Source organism: Chelonoidis abingdonii, chromosome 6 (assembly GCF_003597395.2).
Source record: "Chelonoidis abingdonii isolate Lonesome George chromosome 6, CheloAbing_2.0, whole genome shotgun sequence".
Classification (NCBI taxonomy): Eukaryota; Metazoa; Chordata; order Testudines; family Testudinidae; genus Chelonoidis; species Chelonoidis abingdonii.
Window position 1 is genome coordinate 46,982,289 of NC_133774.1, and position 12,520 is coordinate 46,994,808.

General features: G+C 46.1%; 1 protein-coding gene across 2 annotated transcripts in view; it reads left to right on the forward strand.

Moving 5' to 3' along the window:
* AP3B1 (adaptor related protein complex 3 subunit beta 1) overlaps positions 1-12,520 on the forward strand; it is a 275,539-nt gene that overhangs the window by 19,069 nt on the left and 243,950 nt on the right. For both annotated transcript variants that reach the window (XM_075066996.1, XM_075066997.1), the window contains exon 2: positions 11,680-11,755. In XM_075066996.1, coding sequence (XP_074923097.1) covers positions 11,680-11,755 — 76 coding nt within the window. The remainder of the gene's footprint in view (positions 1-11,679; positions 11,756-12,520) is intronic.

The following is a 12,520-nucleotide window of genomic DNA, read 5'->3' on the forward strand; positions in this document are numbered from 1 at the left end:
AGACTTGGTCAAAAAAGAAAACAATATTTAGAGTTTTAAAGGTAACTTAGCCCTTCTGGTACTGGAAATGCTAAGGTATACTTGTGTGTTGAATTAAAGCAGTGTCAAAAATTATACTGTAGTTCTAGAATATTTTTGTGTGGAGTTTATGTGGATTTTAAAACTTCTTTGAATTTATCTTTTCTTAGACAAAAGTCAAATCAGTTTGTGTTCCATATTCTTCCCATATGTGGTGTAACAGAAAGCTGGCACTAGGCATAAGCAGACTAAGCAATTTCTTAGGGCCCTGAGCAGCTCCAGAGGGCCCCCTATTAATTATTAGTAAGAGGTAGGGGTGTGTGTTGGGGGGGGGGGGGAGGGATATTCCCATTTGGGGTCTCTAATGGGGTAGCACCAGCACTTATATAACAGCAAGTTAACTGAGGTAAAGTTGAAGTGTGGTGCACAGGGAGTTACTAATGCAGCTTAGTTTCCAGTAATGAGGAATGTGTGTATCTAACTTTTTTGGCTACTAGGCTAAAAGTTACCTTGTGTTGACACAGCTGTGCAGTCATCTGTACGTTCCTTTGATACTGGGAAGTGGATATGAATCATATGAATGTTATTTGTCAAATGTCATGAACTGGAGAAAGTATTGCTTCGAAATAATGAACACAAAAATGTAAATGACATTTTTGAGGCTTGTTAGGCTTGTTTAGGGGGTTTGATTAAGAAACTGAAGTATTTCTTTGAATTTTCTAATTTCTGAGGTGGTGCAAATACCACTGGATTGCACAGCAACTGATAGAATAGAAGGCTGTAAAGTAATTGCCATGTATCATTGTTGAAGTCAGCTGATAAGACACCTTTCATGGAGGGAAATGACCTTTGAGATTTATACAGAATTTTTTAAAAATTAAAACAGTGAAGGGCGTGAGTATCTTGTTACGTCACAAGAATTTTTTTATTAGACTTCAGTATTGGTGGATGTATATAGGCTAAGGTAGCTGAGTGCTGATTTCTTTACTAAACTTGAAAGAATGGAGCAAGGCTCGTTATTGGTTAAAATTAGTGAAGCTTCCTGCAATATTAGTTCTGTTCTTGAAATGGTAGGGAGCCTCCAAGTTACTCTGAAACCAGAGCCTAGTGTAGAGGAAAGAGAGCTTGCCAGTGCAGCTGCTGATCAGTATGAGCAAAATCTCACTGTGTAAGTATCTAATGCTTGCTAATCTTTTCCTCCCACTCTCAGTTTCAAATGCAAATGTAAAATGCAGTCTAACTAGATAAGCAATTTCAAATTTACATTGGCTTGCTTGTTTTTTCTTAATTTTAAGTTAACATAGAAATACTGTTTCCAGATAAACGAATCAAATACCATAAATGTTTTGAAGTTTCTGAAGAATGAAGCAGCACCACATTGAAAAAAGAAACTTTGGGAGTAGGAAGTCTTCATCTTTAGTTTCTATGGAATTTATGAATTGGCTTGCATCTTCTTTCTGTTTGCATGCTAGAATATTTTTATTTTGATGTGTCCCCAGAGCACTTCTATTTCTAGAGTTATGTTACACAGCAATACAGAAGTTTGCAGTGGAGGCAGCAGTGCATGAGAATACTACCAGACTTTGACCAGCTAAATTGTGAATGATTTAGCCCCCCTACAACAACTGTTCATGCCATCCTCCCTAGCTTTGACCCAGCCATTCCTGTCTACTATATCTGGACTCTCTAAGCCCAAATCTCACATTCCTGTGTCCAGAACTTGCAGTCCTACTTTCTTTGCTTGTTGCATAATAATTTTGATGCATCCTAAAAAGAATTCTGGGGCTTGTTATTGGTGCCTCAAATGCACAAGTATGAATATAGCCACTTAATTTTCGGGGACAGTTAATGGTGCTGCAGTGAGCCAGACAACTGGAAAATACAGCTAAATAGCAGAAACTTTTTTACAGTGTTTTCTTTTTCATTAGAATAAGCATGTTGGTAAATGTGAGAGACTCTAGTTTGTTCAAAGTTATGGTATGAGTGGTTAAATCTGTATTACACTTGTTAATTTTTCATAGTAAATCATTTTTCATAAAACACTTAAATCAGGGGTTCTCAAACTTTTGTACTGGTGACCCCTTTGACACAGCAAGCCTCTGAGTGTGACCCCCCCCCCCCTTAAAAATTAAAAACACTTCTTAAAAAATATTTAACTGTATTGTAAATGCTGGAGTCTGGGTTGGAGGCTGACAGCTCGTAACCCTCCACGTAATAACTTTGCAACTCCCAGTTTGAGAACCCCTGACTTAAATTCTCTGAGAAGTAATGACTTCATGTGGAAGCTGACAAAAATTAATCTCCTGCTAGTACTGTTTTTGTCTCCTGGCTCCTTAAAGAACCAGGCTCCTATTTCTGTGGAGTTTTTCTGACTAGTGTAGTGTTTTTGGTTTTAAGACCAAACTTGCAACAGGCATTTCTCTGACTAAATGAGTCATAGTAACTCCTGTTGAGTTCAAGTGTTAAAGTGAACCTCCTTTGGCAGAAGTGGGTAAAACGATATCTAAGGCCTTCTCTACACTACCAATTTTTGTCGCCAACAACTGCCTTTTATCGACCAAACAGTGTGTGCGTATACACTGTGATGTGACTTTTGTCGGGGAAAAAATGCCTGGTTTTGGTGACTAATACATTCACCCCAATGAGAGACTTGCATCTTTTTCCTCTACATTTTTCTCAGTGAAGTGCCAGTGTAGACACCACAATTGATTTCATTGCTTTAATTGGCCTCCAGGAGGTGTCCCACAATGCCCATCATGACCCCTCTGGTCAGCTGTTTGAACTCCACTACCCTTCATGTAATTGACCATCCCTCCCACCCCCCTTAGAAGCCCTGGGAATTTTTGAAATTGCATTTCCTGCTTGCTTGGTGTGGAGAGGTCTCATTGCATTTTCCAAGGTGACCATGTCGGATTATCTCTGCAGACGCTCTCCAGCTTGGAGTACTGCAGAGCTGTTGGATCTGATCAGTATATGGGGAGAGGAGGCTATGCAGTCCCAGCTGCACTTGAGCCATATGAATTGGGATACCTATAGGTACATTTCTCAAGGTTTGTGCAAAAAGGGCTGTGATTGGGACATGCTGCATGCAATGCAGAGCGAAGATAAAGGTGCTAAGGCAGGTGTACCATAAGGTGAGGGAGGCAAATCGTTGCTCCAGTGCCTCACCTAAGACCTGCCAGTTCTATAAGGAGCTGGATGCCATCCTCTGTGGCGACCCCACCTCCGTCGCCAAGAGCCCTGTGGATGCTTCAGAGGGGATCGAGGCAGCGGAAAGAGGACCTAACCCGGAGGAGGAAATTATGGATGATGAAGAGGCGAAGTTAGAGGAGGATGTGCAGCTCCTGGCAGGGTTGCCCAGTGGGGCAGGCAACCAGGAACTCTCCACTCCAGAGGGGTCTAGACAGCAAGAAGAAGGAGATGAGATGCCTAGTAAGTGGTTATGGCTTGTGTAGTGCAGAGGTGGATTCAGAGTATAGAAATGTGGGAGGCTGGATGTGTTTCTGTGAGGTGAACATTTCCCTGTATAGCTAATCAGTATGGTGGATGCAAGCTGAGATCTCACAGGAATCCTCCAGAGAGATCTCCAGGAAACTTTCCTGGAGATACTCAGTAATCCTCTGCCAAAAGTTCCATGGCAGAGCAGCTTTGTTCCTTCCCCCGTTGTAGGAAACTTTCCTGCATCGTTTGGCAATCACTTGTGCAGGGACCAAAGCAGCACATAGGCAGCAGGGTGGAAGCCGCAAGATGTACCCTCATTTCCCTGCTTACCCTTTGCAGTGAGATGTTGGCTAGAATGACCACCGCCTGTCGAAAAGTGTGGCAGAATTTTAGAATTTTTTCCATAGACTGCACTACAGCCCTTGCAGTGTGTGTGCGCTCTTCTCTCCCATGTGGAGCGCCCCCCCTCAACATTCTGCAGGCTTTGGCTGTTCAGGGAGATGTGTGCCTGGCTAGGGTCAGTGAGAAAGCGATTGCAATGTTACAAAAGGTGTATTTAACTGAAATGTTACAAGGCTGTGTGTGAATTTAACAATCCTGTTTCAGTGCATTGTCCCTTGTGCTTCACCAGATGTGGCTTTCAGGAACACCCCACATACCCCTGCCAAGCGTCTTTGCCAGATAAGAAAGTGCCCAAGACACAGCAAAGAAGACATATTCTTCTTCAAGTGCTTGTTCATGTAAATTCCAATCAGGTGTGCGTGCTGCATGCACGACAGCCGGAAGATTTTCCTCTAGCAGTATCCATAGGGTCGGCCTGGGCGCCCCCAGGAGTTGCGCCCTCATGGTGCCCAAAATAGATCCCTGCTGGCCTGGCACCCCCTTAGTTCCTTCTTACCTCCTGTGATGGCTAGCTGGAACTCGCCGTTGCTCTTGCCTCGGCAAGCATGTGTTCTTTGCAGTGCCCTTTTTAGTGTTTATAGTAATAGTGCAGTTCTTATTTGTATAGTTAGTGTAAATAGTTTCATACGTTTCCTTTGGTGGGCTTTTCCCACTATGTTTCTGTGGCACCGGGCCATGCCTCTGTGCCTAGGCTTTAAGCCTGTTGCAGGTTTATGCCCAGAAGTGACCTGCACACTTCATGCTTGAAGTGTCTCAGTGAGGGTAACTTTAGAGAGTGTTGTGAAATCTGCAGAGACTTCTGCCCTAGAACCTTAAAGGACAGAGATCAGCGCCTCCAGATTTTGCTCATGGAGGCAGCACTTTGGCCTCAGTCAGAACCTGACATGGGGGAGCCAGCCCCAAGCACCACTTCGTTGGTTCACAATGCGCTAGCACTTTCAGCACATGAACTGGTGCCAAGGAAGGACTTCTCTAGAGACCCTTGGCGCTCCCATGGTGCCACACACAGAACCCAGACCTCTGTTAGGCACCGCTCTCAATCCCTGATGCCCCAGAAAAAGAAGAGTTGGAACAGAGGGCATTCCCCAACCAGGTCTAAGGAGCAAGTGGTTGGTAAACCTCCTTCTGGTGCCCAGCTGCCATGGGTCATATTGTCTCCTGCCCCAGTCGGGGTCCAGTCGAGTCCGGACCCTCATCGCTCACTAGCCTGCCACCAAGAAGACATGCAGCTCCCCTCCATGCTGAAGGCGTTCGAGGCTGCATGGGACCTTCTGACACTTACGGCACCAGACTCTCCTCCAACATGGGAGAGGTCGCTGGCAGCTATTCTGGCCCCAGTACAATTGATGGGTAAGCTAGTGATGATGGTGATGTGCACACCATCCTTGATGCAGTGCCCCCCAGCACCAGCTGCCCACGTGGAGGAGCTTTCCAGTCCCCCAGTTTGCAGCACCCATCACTGGCAGGGAAGGACTCTGCTCCTTCATGGTCCTCCCAGTCGGAGACCTCTGAGTCAGAAGCGGAGTCATCGTGCTCCAGTAGGAGCAGGAGGTCCTGCTCCCACCGAGAATGCTAGCTCTACCCAGCACTGTTGCTGGGCCAGTGGCAAGCTCCTCTGTGGCCATTTTGGACGTCCTGGGCCTATCATCAAAGCATGGACATTGGTGGTCTTGGAGTCCTTCGGCCACCGCTTGTACTTTTGGCTCTGGGGATTTCGCTGGTGTTCCAGGTGACCTGCATACCGATGTTGGTTCGCACAGCTATGGTGCCGACTGCGGTGCTGGAGGTCCTCACTCCTTGGGACCCCAGAGGGGCTGAGGGCATAGAGCAGGCTCCTGTACCACTCAGCCTTTCATCTTCCTCCTCTCCAGATGAGGCAGTGGCTGGCACATCAACAGCCTCAGCCCTGGAGGACACCAGGTTCTGTCTGCAGCTGCTGAGATGGGTGGCCCTGAGCCTTAATATTAAAACAGAGGAGGTGGTGGAGGAGACGGACCCAATGGTCGCTATCTTTTCCTTTCCTGAGCTGTCCCGTGTCACGGTGCTGATGATCAAAACTATTAGCGAAGCAACTAAGGCACTGGGGCAGACCCTGTCCTCATTGCTGCCCACCATGAAAATGTCTGAGTGGAGATACTTTGTCCCCCTCAAGGGGGTATGAACACCTATATATGCGCCCCCTGCTGTACTCCCTGGTAGTGGATGCAGCCAACCAGTGCGAGCACCAGGGGGTTCTCCCTGAAAAGTCGAGAGGCCAAAAAGTTGGACCTTTTTGGGAGACAGGTTTACGCAACAGGGAGGTTGCAACTCCATATACATGTGGGGCCTTGGCAAAGCTTACTGAACTCCTGCCCCTGGACTCTCACACTGAGTTTTTTGTGCTAGTAGAGGAGGGTAAACCAATTTTCTGTGTGTCTGCAAGCAGCTTTGACACAGCAGGTGTGGCTTCCTGCACCATGGTGACTGACGTGGCCATGAGGGGAAGTTCCTGACTGCAGGTCTCTGGCTTCCCAAAAGAGGTCCAGCAGACCATCCAGGACCTCCCTTTTGAGGGTCAGACTTTATTTTCAGAAAAGGCTGACTCTTGCTTCCACAGCCTCAAGGACTCTAGGGCCACTCTAAAGTTCCTTGGGCTTCATACCCCTGTCAACCAGAGGAGGCATTTTAGACCACAGCCCCTGCCAAGGAGTTACCAGCCTCAGAATAGGCAGGAGGGTTCATGCAGGAGACTCTAGAAAGAGAACTCATCCTTCCTTTGGCCTGGGCTCTGGCCAGTCTAAACCATCCTCAAGCCAAAACAGGCCTTTTGAAGGTGCACATGAGGATGGTGCACCAGTGCAAAGACTGGATCCATCCCACCTTACCTTTTCATCCCATCTATCCCCTTTCTATTCTGTATGGGCCCATATCACATTGGACTGTTGGATGCTCGGCATGGTAGAGAGGGGATAGTCACTCCAATTTTCTGCCCTCTCGCCCTTCCAGCCCCCTTCTTCGTCTCTCTTCAGTGACCCTTTTCACAAGCAACTCCTTATACAGGAGGTACGCTCGCTCCTATTACTGGGGGCAGTGGAAGAGGTTCCTCAGGAGCAGAAAGGCAAGGGCTTCTATTCCTGAGATTTCCTAATACTGAAAGCCAAAGGCGTGCCCAGGCCCATCCTAGACCTGCGAGAGCTCAATAAGTTCATGAAGAAACTGAAGTTCCACATGGTCTCTTTGGGCTCTATCATCCCTTTCTTGGATCCAGGGGACTGATACACCTCCCTTGACTTGAAGGCCGCATACTTTCATATAACAATCACAGTCCCACAGAAGGTACCTCAGGCTTGTGGTCAACCACAGCCATTACCAGTTCATAGTCCTCCCGTTTGACCTTTCAGCGGTGCTGTGTGTATTTACCAAGCATATGGCAGTCATGACTGCCTTTCTGCACAGGTGGCAGGCACAAGTGTTTCTGTATCTCGACGACTGGCTGATCAAGGCCTGCTCCAGGGCTCAAGTGGACGAACCAGTTGATGTCATAAGAACGACTTTTGATGAACTGAACCTTCTCCTGAACATGGGGAAATCAACGCTGTCCCCAGTTCAGTGGATAGAATTTATAGGGGTGGTACTGGTCTTGATGCATGCCAGGACATACCTTCCAGAATCAAGGTTCCAGGCCCTGGGCAACATCATTCATGGTCTCAGGTAATTCCCCACCACCACAGCAAGGAACTGACTTCTTGTACTTATGTGATGCAACACGCCAGGCTCAGACTCGGACCACTCCAGTCGTAGCTAGCCTCGGTGTATTGGCTGGGTTGGGACAGTTTGGCTAGGTCGTGACTCTACTTTTTCCGGTCCTCGACTCCCTCCTCGACCTGCGGGTAGTGTGTGTGTGTGTGGGAGTCCCCTTCACCAGTCCTCAGGCATCCCTCTTGCTGGAAGTGGTTTTAGGCATTCAGTAGGTTGACACTCATTCCCAGGACACTACAGAACCAATTTTGTAGCATCGTCTTAGGGCATGTTTTGTTGCTGTTGGACAGTAGAATAGTTGACAACAGAGGAGATGAAGGATCTGTAACTACATATATTCAAGAGCAGACCAAGGAACACCTTAATAGGAATAATATTGGTTATCACTCAGGTTAGTTCTTTCTGTTCCATACTTATTTTTCTCTCTGCAAAAGAAATAAGGTCATTATTCTGAGACCCACACTATCCAACTGGTTCTCTTCTTGATGTGCTTTCACCACTTTCTCACAGTCCCTATCCATCACTTTCACTGTGTGCATAGCATTGCAAAAAAAGTGTGTGTGACTGACAAAAATAAGCAGTAGGAAAATAACTTCCATGGCTGAAAGGTTTTTCGGCTTCAGGGGCCTTTAGACTCTGTGCACATGATTGTCCTAATGGATGGATTTTTGTAGTTGGACATCTGTATAGTACTTCTGTTACAGTCCTGGTAGAGCTCACCAGGCTTCTCTTTTTGGATCTCAACACTGAATCAGTATGCTTTTAAGTTTCTGTTCAGTCTGGTCTGGATAGATTGAAAGCACAGTTTCTTTCCGTTGTTTCAGGCTCACTATGTAGGCTTCCATACATATGGGAGGGGTCTATGCCAGGGGTCTCAAACACGCGGCCCGCGGGGTTATTTTCTGTGTCCTGCGAGCTCCTCATGGCTTCCCTGCCCTCCCTCAGCATTTACCTAGAGTGACTCTGGCCCGACGCGCACCAGGGGAAGGATGGCTCCCTGCCTGCCCGCCCGCCTGCCTGCCCTGTCCTTGCGCTGCTCCGGGAAATGGCCGGAACATGGAGACGGGGAAGCACAGGGGTCTCGGTGTTGCTGTTGCTTCACGCAGCAGCCCCCCAGCAGCTCCCAGCGGCCGCAGTTCCCCGTTCCCAGCCCATGGGATCTGCTGGGATGGTGCCTGAAGCAACAGCAACATACAGACCCCTGTGCTCCACCCCTCCTCCGGGTTCCAGCTGCTTCCTGACTCCTTGCTGTACCCTGCACCCCTCCTGCATCCTGACCCCTTGTCATACCCTGTAGCCTGACCCCCTACCGCACCCTGCACCCCTCCTGCACCCCAATCCCCTGCCCTGAGCTCCCTGCCACACCCCTCCTGCACCCTGACCCTGCTGAGCTGCATGCTGCACCCTGAGCCCCCTGCCACACCCTTCCTGCACCCAACCCACTGCCCTGAGCCCCCAGCTGCACGCCACACCCTTCCTGCATCCCACATCTCAACTCCCTGCCCTAAGCCCCCACCACACCCCCACACCCCTTCTGTACCCCCTGGGGTACCAATGTACTAGTCCTCATGTGGCCCTCGTGGTCATTTGGGTTTGAGACCCCTGGTCTGTGCCCTTACTCTGAAGTGGGACCCCACGGTTCAACTGCACAAGACAAATGCTGAACCTCAGTAATCTTAAGAACACCCTTTCCCAGAGCTTCATCTTTGTGGGCACTCTGGTTTATAATTTATCCCTGCGGGGGAGGCATGATAGTTGAAACAAATACAGAGTCCAATTTCTGAAACAATCAGTTTACTTGAGACTGCACAAAAGATAGATGTATGCACAGTAAGAAACACTTGCACATAATTCCCTGCCTCAGTTTCCTCATCACTCTTCAGTGTTTTTGGGATTTGGGTCAATGTCTTTTCAGGGTTCCAAGTCCCTTTTTCTGATCTGCAATCCACCAGTTATGGCTGCTCCTTCAGATCATGGAGTCTTCTCCCTGATCCCAGCAGCTACCTTTCTTCAGCCAACAATCAAAAAGCTCCCTCTCCTTCTGAAACGTGCCACTTTATGTTCCCCTTTGTCGAACCTCTCAGTTTATGTGGGTTTCAATGGTTGTACCTATACTTCTGTTTCTTTGTTCCTCTTTTGTGAATTTTCCACTCCACGTCTCTAGAAGAGAAAGGAGAGAGCTACTTTCACCTCGGTTGTAGCTACCCCTTTGTTCTGCCAGTGCCTGACATATTTGCTTCTTGATAATCCTTAGTAACTGCCTCATTCAGAGGCATTCAGTGTAGTTGTAGCTGTGTTGGTGACGGGATATTAATGAGGCAAGATGGGAGAGGTAATAATTTTTTTTTTTAATTAGACTGACTTCTGTTGGTGAGAGAGACCAGCTTTTGAGCCACAGGGAGCTCTTCAGGGAGAGAGGTACTCCCTGTCTCCATCAAAAAAGCATGCTGGGACAGATAGCTTAATAGTTAGCACATATAGTAAGGGACCATTCAATGTAGAGTGGCCTGTTAATACCTCTGCAGTCAGGACAAAAATGGGGGTCAGTAGGTTACAGATTGTTGTAATAAGTCATAAATCCAGCGTCTCTGTTCAGTCCATGATTTTTGGTGTCTAGCAGAGTAATGACTTTAAGTGCCCGGGCTCGTCTTTTGAAAGTTTTGGGCAGGTTTCCTTTGTGAAAAGTATTCACCTACACGTGATAGGATGTTTTTGTGTTTTATCATTTTCCTGTGCGATTTCATTCAAGAGCTTAGTGATTGTCTCGTTTCATCCCATAGGAGTTGTTGGTGGCATTTAATGCACTAGACGAGGTGTACCACATTTTGTGACAGGCATATGTAGGATACAGGGATCTTGAAAGGTATTTTGTGGGGGATGTCGATCATTGCAACTGTGGAGATATGTCTGCAGGTTTTGCATCTGGTGTTCAGGGAGGGTGTGGTGACACTTTGAGTTGGGGTGTCCTGGTCTGTGGGGAGCCTGTTTGAAGGCCAGAAGTGGATGTTCAGGAAAGATTTCTTTCAGGATATGAACCCCATTCGAGTATGGGTTGTAGTTGTTTGATGCCCTGTATGAGTTCTGTTATGGGGTGCTTGGTGATAACTAAGAGTATGTGGTCAGAGGGCATTTTGTTTCTGTATTGAAGCTGATTCTCTCAGGGTATTTGAGTGGCCTGTTCATTCACAAGTTGATGCTTGGGCACCTCTGTATGTCTCCTTAGCACAAAGAGTTTCTCAGTGCTGCTTACTTGATTTCAAGGACTTAATTGAGTCACACATTTTCATAAAAACTTCTCATGTTTGTCATATTTTCTGAAGGGAAAATGGGTGTGTGTGGTGGTGGAGGGGGACTGCAAATTAATGGAGTCTGGAAGGGTGGCGAATACTTGGTAATGGAGTAGGGATCTTGTCTCCAGTTGAAATCCAGACTAGAGGGAAAATTAGTCTGGCATTTCTACAGTATTTTAAATTAGGTGGTCATTATATATCCTAGAAGAGGAGGTATCAACTTCAGACAACCAGATGTGGTGCTAATTAACGTCCTTATTGGCAACTTTTGGAAAGAGGCTGGTGACTAATTTGAATTATCCTATCATCTTGAGTTGGACCTGTTAGTCAAGAGTGACGCCCACTGGCAGATTAGTGATGAGGAATCCTGTGCTTTTGCTAGAGTTCAACAAATACTTTGGCTAAAGAAGGTTTAATTCTTCATAGCTATCAATCTGTCACCTTTCAGAGTAATGGCTGGTACTATTTAAAAGGGATGGGGAACGCTTTGCATTCTGTATTACTAAAACGCAGTAATAACATGTAACTAACAACTCTTTCCCAAATTGGATGTGATGGTAACATACTAAGCATCTTTCAGATCTTGATTTTGATTGTTACTTCTAGCATCATCTTTTGCTTTGTATTAGTGGCAGCTCATCTCAGAATTAGTAGTTTGAGCAACAAATTTGTCTCATGTACTGACTTAACTATTTCTTCTTGCAAACCAGTTTTATAAGAACATAAAATGATGCTTTTGATTTACAGTATTGAATTTTCTAATCCGTTTTTTTCTTAACTTCCACTGTAGGAATGAAGACTTAAAGCAAATGTTGGAAAGTAATAAAGATTCTGCTAAGTTGGATGCTATGAAAAGGATTGTTGGGGTATGTGATACTCAAAATTGTTTTTTTTTTTGTGGCCAATACATGTTGATGCTGGTTTCTCTGTGTGACTCCTTCACTACAGTATTTTAATATGTAAATAGTTTGAAAAGCTAGGGTGAAGTGCTATTTTCTTTAAATATCAAGATGGAAAATTTAAAATGGATACAAGTACACAAATATTTCAAAGACATAGTGTAATGTTTCTATAAATTTGTAGAACTACGATACAAAAATGCAGGTATTGACTGTGTTCTCCCTACTGTGTTAATGTCACACAACTCCTATTTATGTCAAAGAAACACTCCCTTTATTTTTCTCAGAGCAGCAGTCTGAAAAGCTGTAGGTGTTCCTTACTTGGAGTAAACTGAGAAATATATTTGAAATGTTTTAAACTTTATTTTTGTAAACGATTATCAATCCATGATGTATTTTTTTCCTAAAATATAAATACTTTTTTAAAATTGAAATTTGAATTTTTTGTGTTAAACCTGAATTACAAAAGTTTAAAAACTCACCTGTATACCTGTACATGAGATTCCTAAAACCACTGAGGGCTTGGCTACGCTGGAGAGTTGCAGCGCTGGTGGTGGGTTTACAGCACTGCAGCTTACTCACCGTCCACACTTGCAAGGCACATGCAGCGCTGTATCTCCCGGGCTGCAGCGTTGGCTCTACTCCTGCTCTGCCTGGGGTATAACGATTGCAGCGCTGGTGATGCAGCGCTGCTCCGCAAGTATGGCCACCAAAAGTGCTGTAATTGGCCTC